The following is a 25,303-nucleotide window of genomic DNA, read 5'->3' as shown; positions in this document are numbered from 1 at the left end:
AACAACAACAACAACAACAACAACAACAACTTCATGGCTGACTGTGGACAAGTCCCATATCTGCCAATACTCTAACCATTATGCCACATTGGTTCTCCAATACAAGCAAACAAGCAAAGAAAAATCTTTGTCCAGCACTGGCCTATACTACAAATAATCTCAGAGCTTTACAAATGCAGCATGGGACAAATCAATTTTACCTACCCAGACATCATACAGGATCTGCGGAAATGACAAGGCTTCCTTTGGTGATACGTCTGCAAAGGGCAGAGCAGTTCCCTAGGATCCGACTTGGAGGTACCCGCACAAATGGGCGCCTGTTCAATCTTGCAGTGCAGCTGGGAGCTCTGGAAGGCTCTGGAGAAGGCTTCCCTGCATGGCTCAGCTTTACTACAGCAACACGATTTTTCTGGTGTGCCCAGTCATGCCTCCTGCCTGCTCCTGACGCAGCTCTTGCCTCTGGTCGGATACCAGCATGCCAGATACCTGATCCTCGCCTGCACCTGACTCTGCTTTGCCTCTGGACCTGTCAGGCCATGCTGTGTATCTGGCTCTTGCTTGTTCCTGGCTTTGCCTTTGTCCCTGGCCCCACTGCATCACACAAAGATCTCCATCCACCCCATCACCCCTTGTCCAGGTACTCCAGCCAGAAATACCTGCTGCCTCTGCCCTGAACCTGACAAGTCAAGAGTGCTGTCTGAGGCCCTCCTGCCAGTGTCCTACCATTTGAAATGAGATTACCAGAGCCTTTTCAGTGGTGGCACCCTGTTTGTGGGATGCTCTTGCTAAAGAGGCTCACATGACACCTACTTTATGGTCTTTCCATGAATTTCATGAACTGTTTTTAGTACTCTAACTGGAGACACCAGGAATTGCACTTGGGACTTCTGCAAGTGAGGTACTGGCAAAGTCATTGACCTATGACTCACCCCATGACTGCTAGAAATCACTAATGCATAGGGATATGCAAGAATTTTATTTCAGTTGGCAAATCATCTGCAATTGTTGCACACACAATTCAAAAAGTAAATGTTAATGGGAGTGAACTGCTTCAAAGATGGTTTGCACATTCCTAAACTTGCAATAAACTTCAAAATGTACATTTTAAAAAAGATCAATTTCATGCTGTAATCAACAGAGGAAAAATGCAAAGGGAAAATTTGCATTTTTCTCTTTCGAAATAAACACTTTGAACATGCTTGAATGTTTGAATGAACCAAATAAACATCTCACAAGTACAAGCAGGAGTGAGCCATACCAAGTTTCAAAGTTAGGTTTCTGCAATTTCAGAAAGTTCAGACATTCCTGGTTCTTCCATCTCTACTGATGCAGTAGTTGCTTTTTAATGGCCACAAGAACAGTTCCCTGCAGTGCAGTGGGAACATGCATTTGTGGCTGATACTGAAGTGGGGAGGGGAACATGATGGGAAGAAACAGCAGGCAGTGCAAATGCAATCAGAATAAGGTTAGAATAATGTTTTACAGACTGGCATTAGTGGCACTCATGCTGGTCTATCACTGTAATAAATCTGTGAGTTTAAGTTTGACTGCTGTTTTATTTTACCAGTAAACCAGTCCACAGAAAAGGATCCAAAGTTAACTTGACTTCTATGCCACAGGTTGCTGTTTCCTAACAGGTTATAAAAATGATTTAGAATCCTTTAGACTACAGGTTATATTGGAACAGAATTGCACTGCACTCCTAGCAACTCAACAAAATTCTGAAGGCAGGCCAGATTCCTACATATGCCACAATTTATATCCTAGAGGAAACTTCCTCTCTTAGTAGCTGACAATTATCTTTATGATTAATTGCTGTGACTAAACATAGAATAATGACAGGCAGCTTTGAGAGTTAAGGAAAAATATGCCACTGAAACTATTTGACAGAAAAATCCTTAAAAGCAAGGTTCTGCTAAGCTATGTCACCAATTTCACAAGATGGCATCCTAGCTTCATTTTTAATGTGATGCCTAGATTTCAGAAAGCAAAAGATTTCAGAAGGCTCTTTATAGTGTCACTGTGTGATTCATGAAAGCCAAAAAGAAATAAAATGGAAAGGTGACACTATTACAGTATTTTAAAATGTAGTTGAAGTTGATGCCAATTCATCATACTTCGAAGTCAATGGGATTTTCAACTTCCTAGATTAAAGAAAAATTATTCAAAAATTACAGTTTACTAATCTGGGCACAAAGCCAAGGCAGAACAGCCGTTCACGCCAGTGGAAGACAGCAGTTTCCAGTGGGAACAGCGACAGGGAAGAGAGAAGTCACCTGTCCTTCCCCTGCTGCAATTCCCTTGAAAATGGTTGGATGCATGGCTGTTAAGCTAATTAAAAATCTTCCGCTGGCCTGAATGGTCCATGTTGGTTGGTACACTTTTCCACTGGGATAGCAGAGAGAGAGAGAGTAGTCAGGAAGGAATCAGTACAATGGCTTTTCCTTTTATAAAATTTGCCTAAATCCTAGTCATTTATGTCCAAATCTGTATGCATAGTTTAAATTAGCATATGCAAACGTTATGTAAACTTGCATCTATGGGGCTGGGGCCTGAATCTTTTATGTCTAGCAACAGCCCAGGATTTCCAGCCTTGGGAAACATCCTACGAAACATCATTCCAAATGGCCTTATCATTCTAAGTTAGACTCTTTTAAAAACTCAGCCCTAACTTCCTCTCTCCATAATGTGTTACTATATCATCTCTTTTCCAGCTCAAGCTCAAGCTCATCAAGTTGTTACTGCTACACAGATTAAGAGGAAACCTCCTTCTGAGTAGACAGTCATTTGCCACAGTGTGATAAAGCTATGGTTAGTCACGCAACACTTGGTAAGAAGAAGATTAAGACCCAAAATAGCACAAAACTGTCAATTCAGCGCTTGTTTGTTTTTAAAAGTCACTGCATCAGTGGAGGTGGACCTGTGATGGGTCTGTGAGAGGTAGGCGGAGGGGGGGGCTGGGGGGTCAGACCTGCACTGTTTGCATGCTCAAAGGTCACCCCTCCCTCTATGCTGGCCTTCGCTGCCCCTACAAGTTGCCTGTGTGCTTTAAAATGTGAGTTTCCTTGTTTTAAAAGTATCCGACAATTATTTCCACTACATCATTGAGGCAGCCATGATAAATTACATACATTTTCAACACAAGCCACGGAAAAAGGAAGTTACACAAGAGCATGGCCTTTGCTTCAATTTGTACTTGTGCAAAAGAAATTTCAGTGGATTGTACCATTATACATTGCAGCCATATAACAAGACACTTGCAACAAAAATTAAGAAAGCAATTCTTAACATCCATGGTCCACGGGACGCTGTGGGTCTCCTCATCAGAGGAGGAGTGTGGAGCTGGAGATCCTGTTGTTGATCCTGTGGCCACAATAAATCTCAGTCCCAGAGACAGAAAATTAAGTCAGCTAAGTGCTTTTTCTGATTTACATGGAGAAAGTGAAGAAATGCTGCCTCTGCTCTGCCAACCTTCCCTGGCTTTTGCTGGCACCGCACAGGATAGGCAGAGGTTTCCAAACTTGGAGCACTTTTGTCTAGTAAGAGCACAACCCATATGGCTGCATGCAAAAAGTTTAAAGAAGCATACAACTTAAGGACTACAATAAGGGAAGAAGAAATCTAGATGCCTCAAAGACAGGACAAGCAAGGTAGATCAAAGCACCAAGTTTATAACCTGGACAAGTTCGATTGTATCAATACCCCCATTAAAGCCCTTCCTAGATAGCAAAACTCTGATCTGGTTTAAATCATCACAACAAAGCATTGCTTGTTCTGACAGTAATGCAGCACAGCAAGCCTCGGGCCTCTTTCTTCAGATGCAAGGGGAACAAGTTTAAAACTTCAGTCACCTGCATGAATAAACCATGTTTCCTATTACATCTGACTATAGTAGGTGGCAATTTCTGCCACTGATCTTGACCCCTGAATCACCTGGCACACGCAAAAGATTTGCAGAGAGGCAGGGTCCTCCTTCACACATGCTAAATATGGTGAAGGGGAGGCACGACGACAGTTTCTCTTCTTGCTTGAAATAAATTTCTGCTGTACCTCATCTGCTCAAAAGCTGCATGGAAAATCAACCCTATGGAATAAATAGTACAGAGTGCCCCACTTGCTAAGGGCTGAGGATAATCACCTCTGGCAATCAGATTCACAGGAGACTGCATACTCCTGATGCATGTTCCAATTCCTGGTTTGTTTGTATATGAAACTCTGCTGACATGTAAATGGATTTTTAAAAATAAAATAAAATAAAAGCTCATTTTCTTCTAGCCAACAAGAGTTAACTCTTTTCCCATGTGGCTGAGTCATTAGCAAGTACTACTACCTAATTAACCAAATGCCACAATGGGAACTGAAGTGCAGCATCTGCCTAATAAGCTGTCTAGCTATAAACCGATAAATAACTTAAATATCCTTGACATTATTAAGCAATATGATAATTTCTGATTGGATAATTTAATGTTTCAGACAAAGGGAACTCTTGAGACAGGTGTTGCTACTTAACTAATGTCACATCATGAAAAGGAAAGCCTGTTAAAGCAGATCTGAATTAATTATGAGATAATTAGCATAGACTTAGTGTCTGCCTGTCTCTGAAGATTCAGGGGATAAGTTGTTAATCCAGAAAAGAGAGACTTTGCTGCTCCAGATCTCTTCACTGCCAGCAAAGCCATTACTAATTTATGTTCAATTCAGAGAACATGTTATAAAAGAAGATTAAGAAAAGGTTTCAGCAGATATGATCTTTTCCGGTCCTTTAATTCTTGGCTTCAGAACTGGTGTTTTCCAGAATACTGAGTTATCTATGTCAGGAAAGCAGCATGCCCTTGACCTTGGAAAGACCATTGCAACAGAGAGACAAGGTTCCTGTCTTCCTCACCCACCCAGACTCTCCTCCAGAAGCAGGAGACAGATAAAATGTGTGCATTTTCCCCACAGGTCATAAATGTAAGAAATGAGGAATTCTCAGATGAGGGCTTCTAGTGATTATGCTGATGAATTTCCCCACCAATTATTTTTATTTTAAAATGTCATCTAATGATTTCTAATATCCAGACTTTCCATAAGTGACAGTAAGAATACTTTTTAATGCTAACATTTTAAAAAACAAAACAAACCACTCTGTGGTTACAGATGATGCCTGATACAATGGGAAATAGCCATTGTAAATTTATATAAAAGTCCCAAGAAATATGGCAATATAATTTAAATTGATATTTAGAATATCTGATATATCCATATATGTGAACCAATATCACAGGGTGCTTATGTATGTTTTTAAAGCATTTGTTGTCATGGATGAGCCAAAGGCTTGTTCAACATATTTTATTACTCCTGCTGCAAGGAAATAAACAACCAGCAATGTCCCGCGCTGGGTGTTTGTTTCATCTCTCCCATGACAAGCCTGGCTGAGAAACCATGGTTTCTATATTCCCAATTGTTTAGCTGCTTCACGCGGCACGCACCAACTCATTCATTTGCTCAAAATAATCCAGAACTTTTCAAAATTCTGGTTTATCAGGACATGTATGCCAGGGCTTCCTCACAGTTTCTGTTCACACTGAGCACTTACTGGAGAAGCATTCAGTGTGAATTACAGCTCTGCACATTGTGTTTACTGTGTCACTGAAAAGAGCAGCTGCATAATTTCCTCCTCTCCCTTTGTAATACCTAGAATAACATATTCAGGTCCTGAGGTCACAATATGGTCCATCTACCTCACACAGCACATGCACTACACAGTGTAGTGATAGTAAGTTATCCTGCAAGGTACAGAGGACAAAAACAACACGTCTGCTGTTTTTGCTGATAACCGCGCTCAGTATGATGTGTTCAGGTCTGACCATGGGAATAGGAGAAGTCCCGTGAGTAGTGCACATGAGGGATGTTTTTCTGTTGACAGACAGGCATCATACTGAACCGTGTTTCAAGCTGTGTTTATTGTTTCAAGCTGTGGATATTATTAATAATTATACTAATCAGTCTTAATGATTTTAATGCACCAGATATGGTGATAGGAAGCACATGACCTTGCAGATGTTGAGGGCTATACTGGTCTGTATTGATAGAAGTGGCAGTGCAACAGCATCTGGAAGGCCCTTCCTGTCCGATTAAGATTCCAATCCTATGACTGGCTGGGGAATGCTGCAAGTTACATGACTCCCTTCCTTTCTAAACATGCACAGGACTGGACCTCAAATGTTTAGTTTAACCATTTGATTTTATTAGCAAACTCTCCATCCCAATCAGTCTGGGGTTCACCTCTCTTTAAAATTGGACAACAGCAAGGCCGACATTTCTTTGGTGGGTCAAAACTCCAGTCATTAAAACAATTTGGTGAGGAAGCACACATGTTCATGAACGACAGGAGCTGTCTGATCTCAACCCTAATGGGCTTGAAATGTGCGACACTACAACCAGGAGTGTTTTGCAATTAATCACAGAATTAAAAAGCATCAGTGAACATTTTGCACTGTGCAGGATAAAGAAAGTTATACATGCAATCAGATTTCTACACTTGCTGCTTTTGCTAGATTAGGAACCATGGGCATAAATGGACACACATCTGATTTCAGAAGTCATCCATTTGTACTGCATTATTTTCAGGGGAATGCACAGATGGATACACATACACATCTGCAAGTGACTGGTCAGTCATATTTCCTAGAGCTCTGTTGGGACCCAGACAAGCTGAATTGGGTATATATTTACAAAAGTGAGGCAACTGGTTGATGACATACAGTCCTGAGATGCAGACAAACAGAACACAGAAGAATAGTATGTGTTTATTTCTCAATCAGGTTCTGGAATTTTGTGAAACTACACTATTCTGGAAAACAAACTGCTATACCAATGTCCTAAACCTGGGCTGAAGATAGATTGGGATCTATTAGTAGATCACTGGATGATGTGCTGACTCCCAGTTCTTTACTAAGATTAAAAAATTCTTTCCTCACCAATTTCAGCTGTAGGAATCCCTGCTCTGTAGTGATGCAGTTGCAGATTTATACATGCAAATACAGATTATTCCCAGTGCATAATACATGAGGTGCAATTAAGTAATAGGCTCCTTTCCTGTGTCACAATCTGGCTGTAGCCCAAATTACTATCTTCCACCTTGAAATTGCAGTTTTTAAAAAGAGAACCCACAATGCAATTCAAAGAACTCCCCATGCATGTCCTGAGAAAAATGTGGGTTCCATGGCCCTGAGTGCCTCAGTAAGAATTTGCTCTGAAATGTAAGATTTCTAAGATAGTTGTCATCCATCTTGGGTGACACATGAATTCAATTGCCCAACAAGCTGAGAAGCTCATCTTTGCTACTGTTCACACAGAATAGCTGCAATCCTGAATGTACCTATTAGGAAGTAAAGCCCACTGGATGTCTGAACCAATGTGCAAAGGACTGCACTGTAGAGTGAACCCTCCATCTATGTGAATATATACACAGACACACTCTTTGTTTGGCTGCATGCATTACAAGTCTGCTTTGGCAATCTAAAAAGATAAATTATAGGTAATTATAAACTTAACTATAAACAGTATGTGACCAGTTCTTCTTGAATAAGTCACTCAGCATTAACAGAATGATCCTTTGGCCCCTAGAAAGCATCTTTAGGGGGCACAGGATTTTTCATAGTCCCTATTCCAACACTGGAGTTGAGACTTCCCACTTACAACTGGCATGGAAAGAACTGTGCCAGCTACCCCTGTTGTTTCCTAGTATCTGGTACTGTGTGGCAGACTGCCTCTGATCTTGAATGTAACATATAGCCATTATGACTAGGAGCTATTGATCACCTTATCGCAACAATCCTCAGGCTACCTCTATAAGGTAAGGCCTGTATTATTATAATTCCTATATTTACAAATAGGGCCTGAAGTAGAAAGAGCCTTGCCTAACTCATAGTCTCAGCCATTACACAAGACCAGTTCACATGACCTACCTGTTACAAGTACGACCAGGAAGAAAAGTAAAGAAGAGAAAAAGAAGGCATGCTTCGAACACTTTTTTCAACACCTGAATTAATACACTGGAGATGCAAAACCTGCTTTCCAAGATTACCAACTCTGGAGGATGAACTGCAAGCAACATCATCCTACAGAAACAAATGTACATTGGGAGAAATGGCAAAGCCCCCATGGTGGCATGGGTGGGAAGAAAAATACTTACACAAACCAGGTATGTCCAGCATATTAGAGATGCTTCGTTCGCACATGTCCACCTCCAAAATGTTCTTCTCCCTGCTCTCCTCCACAATTTTTTTCAATGACTTGGACATGGTGAAAGCTGAAACAAGGACAGAGGCGCAGTGTGGAATGTAAATACATGGCTGTTTCAGAAAAGAAAAAGACGACAGCAACTAGAGGCAGGCGCTATTTATTGTCCCAACTGAGTTGGTTCCAATGATACATTGGATGAGTCACAAACTCATCCAAGATCACTGTTTCCCTTCCATGAAAAGAAAACCCATCACCTGCGAATTTTTAGCTCACGGCAGGCAGCAAGCCATCTTGCATGAATTCATGTCTCCCAGCCAAGAGCCTGTTCAAAAGCTGCAGCAACTGGCCTACCCCCTGATTAACTCTTCACTGGTATTTTCTGCTTGCATGAGCAACAGTGCATCTGAGCTAAAAGCATACAGAAGGACACAGCAGCAATCTCTACTTTTAAAACATCTGCAAGTTGCTGTTTTGGTAATCACAAAAGTTGCTGCTGGGATCTTCAAATTCAGGAGTTAAGTTTGCTTAGTCTTGACAAGAAACGGGAAGATGATTTGCACAAACACACTGCTTAATATGGGAAGAAACACATAGCTCAGTGGTAAGACATTTGCTTTCTATGCAGAAGGCCCCAGTGGCCTCCACAATCGCCCAACTAAAGGATCAGACAGGTAGTGGAAAACACCTAATTATTTTTCTGAACTTTGAAAGCCACTACTAGTCAGAATTGGCAGTACTGGGCTATACTGGCTATGCAATCACAATTTTCAGCACCAATAAGAAAATGTGTTAATTTTTAAAAATGTGAGAGACTGGAGTACCTTGGCAGGTGCTGAAAAATGTCAAGTGCTTCCTTAGGTGGAAGAGCAAATAGGCTTACTTGATAAAAGGCCACTTCCTATGTTTCCTATCCCAGTCCGTTCAGATGGACAGTGCTTTTGTGCTAACTCACCTCCAACATTTATTGGGACTGCATCCCTATCATTGTTCCATTTTAAAATCCGAAAATGCAGAACCCTTCCAAGGCAGAAGGAAAAGGCAATTTGGCATATGCATAATATAAACTGGGTTCATGAATGGAAAAACTTTCAGGAACTTTTAATCATCCTAACTGCCCCACTTAAGGACACACTGTATTATAAAATCTACAAAGATGGATGGGTATATATTTCAACTGCTGGCCCACTCATAGCACATTTTTTCAAAATGACAGGAAAGTAACATGCAAAACTGACATTTCTCTTGTTCTTAGCTCGTGAAGTAGCTCAATCCACAATATTCAAGGGTAAGTCCCAACAATGGCTTCCTGAAATGCAAAAGCAGCATGATGGCCTGCCTCAGAGTGTCAGAAGCTGGAGCTAGGAAGGTGCAGATCTGATCAGATCCTTACATGGAAAAGCACTGGAAGCCCCATGTCAGTCCTTGCTAGTCGAGGCAACATGTACAGGCCAGGGTACCATTACTGCCAACAAGCAAACCAATAATAAGCAATGTCTAAGACTCATGCCACTGCCTTCCCCAATCTGGTGCCCTCCAGATGCTTTAGATTACAACTCTCAGCATTCTAGCTGGGGCCCCTTAGCTGGTAATATGAAGGCCCACTCTTTCCTATGCTTTTTCTCTATCACTGTCACGCTCTGGTGAAACTGACACAAGGAAACCAGCCTCATAAAACTTGGACGACCATGCTCAGTAACACAAAGTACAAACCATTTCCTCTTGACCCTGGAAAAAAGGAGAGTGAGTTTTCGAAAAAGCCACCTTGGACTATGCTGCCACTTTCTGAAAGCTTCCCAGAGACATGGCCACATCACTCTGCTGCAGCAAAAACGCCAAAGAGTCTGGTGACACTTTAAAGACTAAGCGACTCACTCTGGCGTGAGCTCTCGTGGCCAGTTGTTCACACTGATGCATCTGATGGCCACGGAAACAGCCACATGATCTCTGCATTTGATGCAGATGCAGCACGGGCAGAAATCCACAGGTGAAGCGTCCCTCCCAACCGTCCCTAAGCAGTGACGGAAAAGCTTCACCAATTGACTTGCTGCCTGTGTCCAGCTATAAAAAAGCACAGCCGGTTTGGTGTCCGTTGTTGTTGTTTTTTTAATAGCGACACCGCCCTCGAAGGAGATGGGGATCTGCTTCCTGAGAGGAGCTGTCACTTCTCACGGTCAGCAGCGGCCACCTTCCCCAAGAGAAAGTGTGAGGGGGCGCGCTGCAGACTGAGGGGCTCCCCCACCGCCCAGGCACCTGCTCGGCGGGCGACGCAGCAACTCACCGACACAAGAGACCGGGCCGCTTGGTCAGCTCGAAGGCGGCGAGGCGAGCTCCCGACGTCTCGCGCACACGCCCTACCCAGCGCCGCCTCCGGGTCGTCGGCGCCTCAGCCCGAGTTCCCGTCCACTCCCAGTGCGCACGCGCTCCAGGACCAGGCGCCCGGCCGGGAGGGAGTTCCAGAGGGAAGCCCGGAGCGCTCCGCTCCAAGTAAGGCGAATCGCTTTGGGAAGCAGCGGCTCCGCCCGCAGCTCGGAATGTGCTGCCGGCGGCTACCCAATCCGAGAGGAATTTTCATCTTCTCCCGATTGCGATTGGTTGAGAGGTCGCCAAAGCGAGCCAATCACCTTGCGAGCCCGGAAGAGCCGCACAGGCGGCCGAAAGGAAGGAAGTTGTTGCAAACTTGTGTGGCGGTCCCCCAACCTGGTGCTCTCCAGATGCGCTGAGCTACAGCTCCCGCATTTTCCCAACAAACGCATCGGAGGGCGTCCAGTGAGACAGCAGGGGATACGATGGCGGTAAGGAACGGAGCGTAGTGGGCAGGATGGTTTTAGGAGCCCACGTGGCAAAGGATGCAAACAACATTACAGTTTATCCCTCTTTCCGCGGCCTCATTTTATGCTTGATAGGTCTGCATTGCTGTGTACAAGGAAAGTTCATTAGCGCACACAGATCAAAAGGATATTAACAAAAAAGGGGTCAAATACGGCACGCGGCTATGAACAGTAAAGGTGCCATCCTGTGCAATTTCCGATAATACAGCCAGCGTGGTTCTCTCTGGAATGCCGTTTGTAGGACGTTTTTAAATATGAGACAGAAGGACGTTTTTAAATATGACATTTTTAAATATGAGACAGAAACTAAGCTGATGCTTTTAGAATGCCTACAACCTTCATGGACCTTAAAAAAAATGTGCCACTGAAAATCCTCCAGGCATCCAATGAATGAGGCAGCAACAAAGGAGAGGGCCTTTTCAGTGGTGGCACCCAGTGGAATGATCTCCCCATAATGTCTACACTGTGGACTTTCAGCACCTTTTATTTACCCAGGCTTTTTAGCCTTACCAATTAAAAATCTGTGCTCGTGGATTTTTAAATCTTTGCACTGCTGCTGGCTTTTATATTAATTGCTTCTTTGGTTTCATCCACTTTAGACTTATATTAGTTTTACTTTTTTTTATATGTTATGGTTTGAAACTGTGCCCTTTTCTACATGCAGCTTTTAAACTGCCACTTTGCCAAGGTGTCTGTTTTGAGATCCTTTGTGTGATTAATTTTAGCCTCTTTAACATGGATGTTATTTTTTCTCTTCCTTTCTATGCATTCCATTAAGAAACCACTAGGTAATGCTGTGGTGTAGCAGAATTGCACAACTACGCCAGGGTTTCATGTCCACATTCATAGAAATACCAGACTTTCCTCCTCAGAATGCTAAATGGTTGCAGGGAGAGGCCTTGGAAAATGATGGCATTGCATAAAGAATCTGCAAACCACTGTGACTGAGGAACCATGAACATGGAATAACTACCTCCTGTAGATAAGTCCTGTGTCTTGTAAACAGCTCAGAGATCTTCAGCCAAGGGCCAACAGAGAAATGTAATAAATACTTAAAACAAGCTAATTTGAATTGTAATTTCGCCCCTTCCACAAAACATCAGGAAAACCACAGTTTTGCACCCCTCATTAGCAGAATGTCTTTGCAGGAAGTGTTACAGTTGTAACTAGATCAGTCAGTCTTTGATGCCTCCCACATATTTTAATAGTCTATTTTCTTTTTATAGTAATTCTTTTCTACAGATTGGCAGGGATGAGCAAGTATAAAGCACTTTTTGACTGCAAAGATTCAGTAGCCTAGCTTACTATATACCTGCCCCATCTTTTCCTTCAATAGCACAGTGAAAACGTAATCAAGGAAGGTGCACTGCAAAGAGGTCTAGGAATACTGGGAAAATAAATGGCACATTTTCCCCTTCCAGCAAATTGTTCATATAAACTTCACAAAAGTGAGAGTAGAATAGACTCAGCTTTTAAATGATCCCTTGCAGCCATGACTTTGCAATGAGAAGACTCTCAGAAGAAATGTTAAATTAATTGAGAAGGTAGGATATTAATGGGCACCTCCTGCCAACATATGTCCTTAGGCACAGTTCACATGATTCAGGATAACCAAGCATGCGAGGACACTGTAATTTATTGAGCTATGGAAGATTGAGGAACATCTGAATATAGGCTAGTGATGGTCAGCTCGAGACCACAACACCTTACAGAATGTTCTCCCAGCTGCAGTCTGTATGGACACTGCATTTGAGATCTGGGGTCTACCTCCCATCACCACTTCCAAAGGAGGCTTGGCTGGTCCAACAAGAAGGGCCTTTTCAGTGCACCCCCCACCCAGAATGGAACAAGGAGAAGTAGTCCAGCCTTTTCAAATGGGAGGAAAATGCATTAAACTTGGGAAAACATCAAGGTTGTTTCAGGTAAAACAGGTGTAGGTTTGCAATTCTTTTAAGTATTTATAAGAAGTTCAAGACTCTGTCCCTGTGGCAGAGTATTTTTGGAGAACAGCTTGCTCAGAGGCACTCATGCAGTTTCGAAGTTATGCACGCACATGTGCGCACTCACAGATTCCTATAAACAAAAATGAGTTGCATTTCTTTGAAATAATTCTTACTACAGGGCAACTACATTGCTGCCAAAGTAATTTTATTGTCACCAGGAACAGTCACATTTTTTGAAGAATGTTCAGTAACAAAAGTGCTAGGTAATTCCCCTCTGCCTGGCCCCTGACAGGAAATGTTTTTAGGTGTTCCAGGTTAGTCTAAATACTGATGGCCGTGTTACATACTCGGAATGAAATTTTATGAACACTTGATGTGACGTAGCTGTAAACGGAGCAATGTTTGTGTCCTGAAAAGAAAAAAATAAGATAGTAAATGCTTACATACAGCAATTGTTTTCTGTGAGAATGTTGCATAGTTAAGGATGCATCCCTATGCATGCATACACAGATAAAAACCCTGCAGTCGCCAGCATACCCGAGCTGGGCTGGTTGGGACATGGTGAGGACTGCAGGCTTTTTTCTGCCTAAGCATGTATAGGATTGTGCCCTAAGTCACCATGTCCCCAGTCTAGCTGGTGAACTGCGTGCCTCTTGCTGAGCAGAAGCAGAGCAGAAGCCTCTCGCACCTTTGACGGACGTAGGAGAAATGGCAGTCCCCCAGGTGGCATTGGACTCCCAATTCCCATTAGCCCCCACTAGCATGACCACTGGTCAGAACAATGGGGGCTATAGTCCAAGATATAGAAGGGTGGACTTGGGTATTCCTTCTTCCCTCTGTTACTCCCAGTCACATATCCCACTCCTTTAGGAAAGGGCCACAGCTCAGGGGTGGAGTGCATACTTAGCATGCTGATAGCTGAGGCTCAATCCCAAGTAGCTCCAGACATGGCTGGGAAAGGTGCTGGTATCAGAGCCACTGCTATTCTGTGCAGACAGTGCTGGACAAGGTGAACCAAGGATCAGTTCTGGGTATGAACTTCCTACACTACTAAGTTGCAAATGGCTTTCCCTCCCTGCAAGCAGATAGCTGGGCTGGGCTGCAGTGCTCTTCATTCAGAATAGCCCCGTGCTCATCAGTCATTGAGATGGGTTTGAATACCACAACACCCTCTGTACAGGCCAGATGCAACGCATGTATCACTTTTCCCCACCTGTATGTGGCACTCTGTTGTGCCCCCACCATGGCCGATCTGAAATGTTTCTCTCCGCCCGGATCACTATTACTCCTGAGAACTAGACAGGCACAATGGGCTCCCCAGCAGCAAGGTCCATTGGGCAAATCATTTGACCATTGGGTTAAATGTAACAATTGGAAAGCCCAGGAGCAGCAGCAGCAGCAGCGCTTGTTAGCCAGGGGCAGTTTAATAATCCCCTGTTGCTGAAGCCAGTGGGACTTAAAAGTGACCCATTTTGGGTGGATGTGTCAACAGAAAGTTAAGCATTGTGGACTATGGCAGCATTCTGATTTTGGCACTTTATGAACTGAAGATGGAGATATTTGAGGAGGGCCCCTGATGAACGTCTTTTTAAGAGGTGCTAATCTTTACAATGGGTGTCTCCCAAGCTGTTCAGGGCTCTCAGGCTTAAAATCAGTGCTTTGAATTGTTTCTGCCCAGAAACAAGCTTGCAACCAGTGACATTCATTCAGAACTGGACAGATGTGTTCCCTATTATCTCTACCAGCTAGCAGTCCAGGTCCTGAGTTTTGTCACATCCATCGTTTCTGAACAGACGTAAAAGGCACCCTATCAAAGAGAGTGCTGCTGCAGCTAGATTTTCTCAAGACATTTGTAACTGAGCCACTGATGAATCATCTGATGTGTGGAGGCCAATCATAATATTATCCACTAGAAAAATGTTGAGAGTTAGAACCCAGTCATAAGAGACACATTTGGGAAACAAAAGGGAGCACTTTTGAAAAAGAACATTTTAGCAATTCCCACTAGATGTCACCATAGTCTTTCCATTGGAATGGCTGTAAAGCTGCCTAAGTATGTATAAGGATTCCAAGAAGGGAGTAAGGAAATTTTGCACAAATATGCACCCACAAAGCATGTGACTCCACTGTGATTTGTGTAGTATATGCTGATTTGTGCAAATTATGATTTTATAAACTAATTATGTAGGCATCCTTCTAAAATCACATGATTTGGGGATCCTTATTTCTGCAAAGTCCATTTTTAGCTTTAAAAATGAGTGCAAATCCTGCTCTGCCTTAAAAAAAATGGAATTTGGCAAAATGCAAACACACACCCTGACTGCCCCCTTCCAGTCATCCCATCGGAAGTGGGCAGGAATTCTTTTGTGTGCAAACATGTCTGTCTTGATATCTTAACCCAACCTCAATCTTAACACAAACCCTGATACCCAGGTATATCCCCTGTATGTTCAGACAACATGCACAAAATCTGCACTGAGGGTGTTCATGTTGACCATTCACTTTCCTTGCCCAGTGCCGCAAGGGTCATAATTTCCTTACCCTAACCTGAAGCTTAACCCTAACCCCAAACCCAAGTATAAGCCAAATAATATGCTGACCATGTACAGAAAAGCAGCAGCCAGGTGTTCTTCTTGATGGTTCACTTTGTTTGCCCAGTCAATGCTATTTCCAGGTCTCTGTACATGCACTGGTACCCAGGTTTTCCTTACCTTCTCCTGACATTTTGCCCAAACTGTAACACCGGGGTTGGTGCCAACTTACTGTGGTGCAAGTTGAAGCAGTGTGCGGACTGCTATCTGTAGGATGGACTACATTTTTAACTGCCCATGAAACTTGCACAAATTGCAATTTCATGCAAATTGATCAATTATGCACAAGCATGTTCAGCCGCCTGGCTTTCGGGTGCCAATCTAAACAGATTTAATTAGTAGTTAAAGATGAGGGGGGAAAGTCTTGGCTCACTTCCAGTCATCAGATTGGAAGGGGCTAGGAAATCCATCCAGCTCAAATAAGCCAGATTTCCCTGTTTCAGTACATTCCTCCATAAGTCATGTGTTAAAGAAAAAGCAAAAAAGGTCCATACTTTGCAGAGGATTATGCTGCCTATTTTTGAATGAGATATGCTGGGATTCAACGTTGTCTTCAAATCATGCCTGTGACTTCTCAGATGGAAGCCTATGGAGAATGGTTGACAAAGACATCTTCCAGTGGCAAGGCTGTGGCCTTATATATTTACAGACACTCTTTCTTTATATCACATGAAATGTGGTGCAGCAATGAGAGAAGGGTAGCATGGCCTGCTTGGAGCATTCATCCGAAGAGGAGGAAGAGGGGAAATCTGGCACAGGAGGCCTCAGTCAGAACCAGGCGGTAACATCGACACTGCACTAACAGCCTTCCGCTGGAAGAGCTGCCCGGCTCCTCCTGGTTCATTCCTGGACGTCAAAGGACAGAAGGCAGAACTGGAGGCAATCCATCCCATGGAAAGTCCAGGGATGAAGCAAGAGCCTTAGAAGACACTGGCGGGGGGGCGGGGGAGGGGGCGTTCTTTTGTGATCAACATGCTGAACTAATTAATCAGCCAGTTCTAAATTAGCCCAGCAGAGCCTGCTCTCTGTTGGAGACAATGATATTTCAGTTCCCATGCCTTGCATTGATCTCCTGGATGAGATGGGTTCCTTGACCACTCTTGGTACCCACCTGGACACTTGGCAAGATAAGCGCTACATACTGATCTCGGGATTGGACAGTTTTCTTCCTTTGGTTACTTTCTGAAAATACCTTAGCATGGATTGGTAACTTGCTGACACAGGAGCAGGATAGATTATTTAAAAACTGTTGTTCCAGGAACTTGAAAATTCATGAGTTCCTACTGACTCCCATAATCTCACTCTTGCTTCTGTTCCATCCATATTTGCACTATAGTATTATGCACTGAGAAACAAGGAATAGTAAGAAAATGGAAACCTACCAGTCCACAGTATGGTCCAATTGGTGCATAGCTACTGTCTGGTCCATTATAGAGTTTCAGGTAGTTGCTGGTACAGTCGCCTGGATCATCAATGCTGATGAAATCAAAATTAACTGTAACAACCTTTCCTTTGGGGGCTTCAATTGTCCACTCACAATCTGTCTGATTCGGATAGGAAGCTGGGTACTCTGGGCTGGCTAATGAACCAGTCTCACCATATAAGGTGCCACCACATCCTAGGAACAGAAAATGCCTGTTAGTGCCAAATTTTCAGTTGTTCCAAGCATTATGTGAAGTATAGGGAGGAACAATTAGGGTTTATGCTATGTAATGGCACAAAGCATTTCTAAACAAACTTCATTGATGTTTAAACTTGAGCAAGCATTGTGGGGAAGAAGAGAGAGATGGATTTACTTAAATGCACTGGCCTGAATATTTATCAAAGGTGTACAATTTGTGGGTCTCCAAGACTGACCCAAGTCATTGAGCTGAAGAACAAGATGGTATCCCTTTCTGTTTCATGTACAAAAGCCTTGCTTCAAGCATCAAGATCTTTCTTTAACACCAGTGATGGGACAGAATTCCTGGAGGCAACTGGCTAGCTTATGGGATGCAGGGAAGGCCCCATGGCACACGCTTCTCTCTTCTAGTGTGGTATGGCCACCTCTCAGCATTTGCTGCTTCAGGCAACAGCCTCATTTGGACCTTCCATTCCAGGATCACTGGGGCAGAAGGCTAATCCCTCCTTCCTCATGCATAAGAGCAACAGAACTGCTGGGGGAAAGGGGGAGCCACCGTTCTCTTGGCTCCTCCAGGCACAAAAAAGAGTGATTTGTATCAATGCTGATTGTGAAGGAGGTACAGGGTGGCGAAAAGGTTTATGGTGGTATGAAAAAAATGGTGTGTACTGGAATTAATATTCTGCATGCCAAAAAAACACATAAGGGATGCATGCCAAGCTTAACCTGTTTATGGTGTAGCCTCTTCATGAATATTATCTGGGCTCCACACAGAATGTAGCAAGGCAAAACTCAGCACCTCAAGCCTGTTTCCGATCTGCTCAGAACTATTGTACCTGAGCTAGTGAAGCATCAACAGGGCTATAAGTGAAAGGCACTTTGTACATGCTCAGATGAATTCAGACTGGAGTGTTAGACTTTTGGACGTCAAGAGACTGAAGAGAAGACTAGCATCTGATCCCTAGAAGCTGTTAGGGATGCTTGCAGATAGATCAAGCTAAAGAAGAAGTGGTTAATTCTCAGGCATGTTAACCGAGCTCTACTTCAGGAAGGATGTCAGAAGCGCTACAGTCCAGTCAAGTGCCCCCTTGTAGAGACTGTGGTTTAGAATTTCAGTCAAGACAGGTGTGTTTTGTCAGAATGCCGTGTACAAAGCAATTCTTACCAGCTTTTCATTTCTGCAGAGATTAAGCCACTCAATACACACACACCCTTTGTTTTATTTTAGTCTCAACTCCCAAAGACTCTTTTGGACTATAATGCTTCTAGCTTTTTAACTTCCTTATGAAATTGCTGGAAGAAGTCCAGGGGGCTGGACCTCTGGTTCTGCTTGGCAAACAGCCAAGAGATCCAATAAAAATTCTGATGTCCAGAGGCACCAAGTGTATCTTAACCTAGGTAAGATAGAGAAAGTCCTGATTAAGCTCAGGGTCACAGGTCTCCATTCTGGGTCACTCTGTCCTTGAACAATGGGTTATACCATTGGATCCAGCATTGTTTATGAAACCTCAGGCAGCACTTGTGGCCAGGAATATCAGCTAAGGTTAGCCTGCAATTGGGGATGGTTCTGAAGAAGGATATTGGACCACTGCAGCACATGGAACCAGCAAAATGAATTGTTGAGCACACTGCACTGGGAGCAACCTTCCATGATCGCCAAACTTCATAATATTGCTAATATTTAATTTCATAATAAAAATGAGAAGACACACACAACACAGATACTGAAAGAGCTGCATTGGTTCCCAAATTGTTTCGGAGCTAGCTCAATTATGAAGCACTAGTTTTAAAAATCAAATCCACTTTGGCCCTATTACTCAAGACAGAGGCAAGGAACTATTATTTTTCCCCTGTTGGGAGTCACACTCCCTGTTGATGTAATCTGTTGAGCTGGTGGGGGGGGGGTGTCACATGCCAGTGGTGGATGGGTTCAAAACCTAACGTGGGCAGGGCACTGCTTTCCTGTCATCCCTTCTTTCTCTCATGCTCTCTTTGTCACTTTCTGACCCCTGGCCTTCTTTCCTCTCTCCCTCTTACTTCCTCTCCACCCAGTGGGCTGCTGGAAGTCTGAACTGATGGTTTGCAAAGGACTCCTCAAGCTGGGTGAAGGGCTAGAGAATACAGCTTGTCCACTCCTGTCAGAAGAGAACCTTCTGTTCCTGGATGGAGGTTGCATGCAAAGGAACAAGGGGCAGCGCTTTTGGGAAGGTCCTGCCCTTCTCTTGGAACTCCTTAAGTAGCAAAGTCTATTAAATGAGTTCAGTCCTTACCTTCCAGAATTAATCAAGGTGTTCCTATTTGGTGCTCAAAGGTGTACCCAGAAGCTATTGTACATTGACAAGTAATACATGTGGATTTCCAAATTAAAAATCAATTTTTTAAATTAAGTGTTTGATTATGATTGGTTACTGATTTGCTATTTAAAAATAGTTTGAGAGCTGCCCACCTTGTAAGATCAGGGGGGAGGATATAAAACAAGATTGATTAATTGATAAGAATTAAAACCACAGTTGGTACCATTTAGTGATGACGTCCAGGTAATTTCATATCCTTCATAAGAAATTAGGACATCACTTTTGAAATGCAGATATAAGACATGGTTTTTAGGAAATACAGGATTGGGTAGGGTGCTTCCACAATATTTGCCAAGCAGTGGAGAGTTGGCATCACTACCATTTCTGACCTTTAAAAGAATGTATAAAAAGCATCTGTTAGCAACAGTGAGGTTGTCAAGGATGAATCAAGGAACAATCAGCTTTGCAACTGATGCTGATCACTTGACTTATCCTGATAACTTGTCTGAAGGTGACTCACTACATAAGCTGATTGTTTCTTCCTGTTGCAAGGGCTGATTCATGCAGTGGCTTTGCTGATCCATAGGATATCATGACACTGCTCTTAGCAGAGACAGGCTGGTCACAGGAAACAACTCCCACCTCCAGCAGCATCCCTTTAATGCAGAGACCAGTGAACATGCCTGTTCTAGAAACTTTTGCAGATATTGGCGAGTACCATATGACATATCCTGGCCTAGCTTCCATTACAGAGCCAGAGTAGATGGGGTACCATTCAGGGGATTAGCAACTATGGTAATAACTACTTAAATTGGAGGTCGTGGGGGCAGCCAGGAGCAAAGAGCCACACTGCACTGGGACTTCCTCCTGGATGGAGCATCGAGCTCTTTTCTTGCAGATGCCACTAAAGGCAGCACCCGTTTGATGCTCATTTGACACCTCTTTGGGATCCCTTTGGACCTATGTCTGTGCCCTCCGCAGAGTGGCATAGCCTCTGCTGCCCCCATCGCTTGTCATTCCCCCCAACATTGCTAGTGAGAGTGCTGCTGCTGGGAGAGGAAGGAAGGAAGGAAGAGTGGTCACCCCCCGCCCCCCCCCCCCCCCCGTTGCAGCCGTGGAGCAGAGGCAAAGCAGGGCTGGTTTGGCTGAGTAGGGGAGGATATGGCTGTAATTTTCTGGTCATACCTCTAAAAAGTCATGCTGACATCCAAAGTCCTCTAGGTTAAAAGAATGGAAAAACAGAGAGATTGTGTGATTTGGTGGGGATCGTAGAATAGTGGTACAATCCAAATTACGAGGATAAGGATTAGGCCAGGCCGGGCTTTTCAGATACCCAAAGGATTGATTGTACTCTCTGTTGCAACCTAGGAAGAAGAGACATAAAAATAATTTCTACACATTATAATACTTCACCATTACATCCCTTTACTGTCCCTAAGTAAAGTTTAATGCCTGTAAGAAACAGACTTAAAGCTTTACCTGAAGCTTGGTAAGAGAAGCGGAGCCCACTGTTAAGTGTATAGGTGTCTGATCTAAAAATCACTGTGCTGGTTTGCCTATAAGAATAAAACTCAGGGATGCTGAAGTTTTCGGAGCCACAAAATCTGTGGATGCGATCGGCATGTTCTTGATTGCTCTGAAATATAATAAGTGCAAGTTGGGGTTAAGCAAGGAGGCACTGTGAAACTTTTCTTTCAGATTGTGACATAGTGCTACAACAAGGGGTGTTTTTGGGTGGGGGGTGGTCCCATGCCGGTGTGCACAGCTATTGCAGAATGGCACTCCGTGTCTACTGCCTGTGTGACATCTCTTGTGCCCAGTGATATTTCTTCTTTCCCTCCTGTAATATCCTTCAGAGATAGAGAGTTTTTTAAATGTGATTTTAGCATTTTATTTTCTAAATTGTGAAAAGAGGCTGTGTAACAAATAAGCAACCAACACTTTCCAGATCATTTGGATTTCAGCTTCCATGGTTCCTCCTCATTTGCCATGCTTGGGGCCTAAAACATCTGGAGGGCACCCAGTTGTCAATTCCAGATGTAAGCATTCCCTGCTGCAGCCCTGCAACCTAAAATACCCTGCAAAAGCACTGCAAGCCTTCCTGACCCCTGCAACCATCTCCAAATCCCTAATCTCTGCATTTCTTTCTTTCATAGCATGACTTAGCCGGATCGGAAAGAAACAATGCAGATAGGCCAAGCAGCATCCTGCAAGTGGCTCAGCTTTAGTGCATAGCATTCTTGTTGAAATGCTTATCTGCTGCATGGGGCAGGGATATCATCACCCTCCTGGGTGTTCAGCAGGCCCAGCCCATGGTGGCTGCATCATGCACTAGAGCCCCATATGCTGGCTGAAGCTGCTCCCAATCAGGATACCCACGGGTATGCACTGATGCCACTGGTCTGTCATTTAAGGCCATACCACTAGATGCAACACTAATTGCAGGAATGCAACTAACGTGCTTGTTTCTTGTTATGCAAACAGAAGTCTCAGGAATGCCTGAGGAGTCATACAACTATGCGAAGTAGAGTTTAACTTGGTCACCCCGTTCACACAATCACTTCAAGCCACCACGGGTTGCAGTGCCTAGAGACACCAGATTGAGAATCTAAGTCCCTGCACCTTCTTGTTTCACACGCCCCTGGAAAAGGTGGGGCCACAGGTGGTTGACAAGCCACCCAAAACTCATGGGCTGCTAGGGTTGCAGGTGGCTTGTCACCTACTCCAGCAACCCCCCTCACCCATTTTGCACATAATGAGAAATGGTAGTGTGCCCCCTACTGCACCCCAAATATCCAAAATCACAGCTGCCACCACAAGAAGAAACCCTGAAAGGAAACTCACCCATACTAGTGTCTCATTACATCTGAACCAAGCCTTTCTCTCCCTGCCCATGGTAATGACAGAAATGGCCTCTTCAAAGCTGCTATTTGCACTTCCAGAGAAATATAAATGGAATGCAAATTGCAGCTCTGGATGGGAAGAAAGGACACATTAAGCTTCCCCTCTGTTTTGAGGTGCTCAGGTTTCCTTTTTGCTGCTATTTGGATAAAAAGCTTTGCAATTAAGGTAATGCCATTAATGCCACATCTAGTTTGGCTCTCAGTATCAAAAGGTGAAAACAGGGTTTGACACAGAGGACATCTCCAGCAGGAGAACTTCATGGGCCTCCAAGAGTGGGAATTGCTACCACAATAGCACAGAAGCATTCCTATTTCTCCTCGGAGTAAGACTGGCTGACATACCAGTGGTGAGTCCTGGAACTCAAGATAATTCTGAGAGCAGTCCTGGTTGGCATGGAGGTGGAAATCCTGTATGGCTACTTTGACCTGTTGCTCAGGAGGAGCATCAATGACCCATCTGCAGAATGTAAATGGAGGATAGGCACTGGGGAAGTAGGGCGACGTTGCAATTTGGGCAGTAGATGTTGCATTATATATACCTCCACATAGTCCTGTTAGAAAGAAGAACACAACAGCTTAATCCAGTGTGTAGGTTTATAGGTGGCTTCAATTTAAGCTGTGCATCTAAAGCAAGGGTGTTCAAACTCATTCAGCTCAACAGCTGAATTCCATTTCAGAGAAGCTCTCAGGGCCACATTCCAGTTGTGGACTGAGCCAAAATGTCAAAAGGATGAGGACATTTTAATTTAAAGCTCTAACTGCTGAGAACGACACTGCGGGGGGGGGGGGGGGATTTAAAATGTGGAAGGGAGGGGAGACTACATGAAAGCCAGGAGCACCACATGATTGGTGGTCTGGAGAAAGGGGGTGGGCCAGAGTAAGGTTTATAGTCTAAAGGGCTTCTTAAATAAAGCAGTCTTTGCCAGATGGTGTAAAGGCAGCAGAGGGAGAGAGCTGAGCCTGGGAACATTGGGTGAAAGGCCCTCTCTTTCAGGTCACCAAGAAATGAGCTTCTGAAGGCAGAAGTTTTCAAAGAAGGACCTCTCCAAAAGCTCTTAAGAACCAGGAAAGCTCATACAGAAGACGCCATTCTTTCGAGGGTTCTGGTGGTCACAGGACATGGCAGGACTTTCAAGGTGGCAACCGGCACTCTGCATTCTGCTTAGGAGCAGACCAAAAGGCAATGAAGCTGCTCTAAGAAGCTTCACATGCTTCTTGGAACTGGTTCTGGCTGCAACATTCCCTTCTGAACAGTATTCAAACATAGCCCTACAGAGAATACATTAAGGAGTCCAAGCAGGATATGTAAGGACTGCGTAAGTCAACATCTGTATGGACATGTAAGGCAGATGCACTAGCTTCAGCTATGCACATGTAGCCTTGGCCACCAGAAGGGCTTGGATGTCCAGGTCCAGGACCAGGTCCAAGAGTACAGCCAACCTGGGTGATTGAATTTTCAGGGTTAGTGCAATCCCATCCAGCACAGGTTTAACTGTGACTGATTAATGCCTCTTTGTCTTGTCTGAATTAAGCTTCAGTTTATTTGTTCTCACTGAGTTCATCTGTGAAATTAGAACTTAGAACCTTGGATTTAGATGGAAAGGAGATGAACAGTTGGTAAATAAACATACTGATGGCCTCGAACCCCCAAACTCCGGACACTCTCTCCCAGCATGGGAGATAGGATGCTACCCCAAGGGACAACAGAGGCTCCAGTGTTGAACACAAATCTCCTGCAAAGAGAACTGGAGCATATAACAGTGCCTCCTAGTTCCATCTTCAAAAGCCACTGAAAGGTCCGGCAGAACCCAAGGGAACACACTCCCCTGTCCAGTGCACAGCACACCCCATCCATACAGGCTCTGTCACACAGCCATGGCCGAAGCCTCATTGAAAGAGATCTGGATTATGCATCTCATGCAGAAGCCGAGAAGCACCTGATTTTCCTCTGTAAACACACCAAAGTGTGCCTGTGACCTCCACACTGCTCCTTGCAGGCACAGTTTATATTCACTATCTCTTTCCTCCACCTGGAGCTTGTCTGGGGAGCTGAAATCTAATTAGGTAGGGAGGTAAATCTTTATATAGGAAAAAATGTTCATTTCCCCCCAGGCTTCTTAACTGATAGCCCTTAGTCCCAAAACTGCAAAAACAAACACACACAAACTCAAAAAACAAAACAAAATAAAACCAAAAACACATTTCACAAACCAACCAACCTCAAAACAAGATTAGTTTTGAATCCTCCCCTGCAGTTGTGTAAGATAATGGATCAATAACTTATTTCATACAATCTTTTGGTAAGAAAATGACAATTATACTTACTGTCCACAATAGTGTAGGTAGCAATGAAGCCATCTCTTTCTACAGTCATGTCAGTAACAAACTTAATGGTCAGGTAGTTGTCACTAGAAATAAAATTAGCTGGAATAGTGGAGCCACAGAATGTGCCAGCTAGAGGGGCATTTTCATTCATACCATCATAAAGCTATAAGGCAGAGAGGGAGAGGGAAAGAGAGAGAGAGATTGATAACCTCAGTACATAAGGTTACGAGTGTAATACAATTAGATACTAGGGGAAGAGCTGGTGGGTTTATTTCAGTTGTTCAAAGCTGGCCAAAATTCAGGCTTTAGAATTAAAAGAATTGGTCCTGTTCAAATGTGACTGTACATCCCCACATACTGTGCCTTTGCATCACCCTTGTTCTCTTTTCTTTTTGCTGTGCCACAGTTGATAAATTCTTGGGTCAATTAATCATAGTTTCCCATTGCATTTGAACCAGGGAATCATGATTGCCAGGCTTGGAACAAACCATAATTTGAAGTTGGTTGGAGATCCTAGTTTGTTCTAATCAACTTGTTTGTAATCATTACATTATGGTTTGTGCATTATG

General features: G+C 43.7%; 2 protein-coding genes across 5 annotated transcripts in view; both read right to left on the bottom strand.

The window, feature by feature from the left end:
• RSU1 (Ras suppressor protein 1) overlaps window positions 1-10,673 on the bottom strand; it is a 71,641-nt gene extending 60,968 nt beyond the window's left edge. For 3 of the 4 annotated variants that reach the window (XM_044424812.1, XM_044424814.1, XM_044424813.1), the window contains exons 1-2: window positions 10,508-10,673; window positions 8,180-8,296 (exon numbers count right to left, since the gene is read on the bottom strand). In XM_044424812.1, the coding sequence (XP_044280747.1) occupies window positions 8,180-8,288 (109 nt within the window). In that variant the 5' untranslated portion in view covers window positions 8,289-8,296; window positions 10,508-10,673. The remainder of the gene's footprint in view (window positions 1-8,179; window positions 8,297-10,507) is intronic. The other variant, XM_044424811.1, reaches the window with a different exon arrangement.
• A 2,511-nt stretch (window positions 10,674-13,184) lies between these two features.
• CUBN (cubilin) overlaps window positions 13,185-25,303 on the bottom strand; it is a 180,362-nt gene continuing 168,243 nt past the window's right edge. Inside the window, exons 62-68 of the mRNA XM_044424708.1 lie at window positions 24,735-24,897; window positions 22,752-22,960; window positions 20,986-21,142; window positions 20,692-20,870; window positions 19,730-19,895; window positions 16,974-17,209; window positions 13,185-13,409 (exon numbers count right to left, since the gene is read on the bottom strand). Of these exons, the coding sequence (XP_044280643.1) occupies window positions 13,302-13,409; window positions 16,974-17,209; window positions 19,730-19,895; window positions 20,692-20,870; window positions 20,986-21,142; window positions 22,752-22,960; window positions 24,735-24,897 (1,218 nt within the window). The 3' untranslated portion in view covers window positions 13,185-13,301. The remainder of the gene's footprint in view (window positions 13,410-16,973; window positions 17,210-19,729; window positions 19,896-20,691; window positions 20,871-20,985; window positions 21,143-22,751; window positions 22,961-24,734; window positions 24,898-25,303) is intronic.

This window comes from Varanus komodoensis, unplaced genomic scaffold (genome assembly GCF_004798865.1).
Source record: "Varanus komodoensis strain SLA01 unplaced genomic scaffold, ASM479886v1 scaffold15, whole genome shotgun sequence".
Classification (NCBI taxonomy): Eukaryota; Metazoa; Chordata; class Lepidosauria; order Squamata; family Varanidae; genus Varanus; species Varanus komodoensis.
The sequence above is the reverse complement of the archived record's forward strand: the minus strand, read 5'-3'. Positions and strand labels throughout refer to the sequence as shown.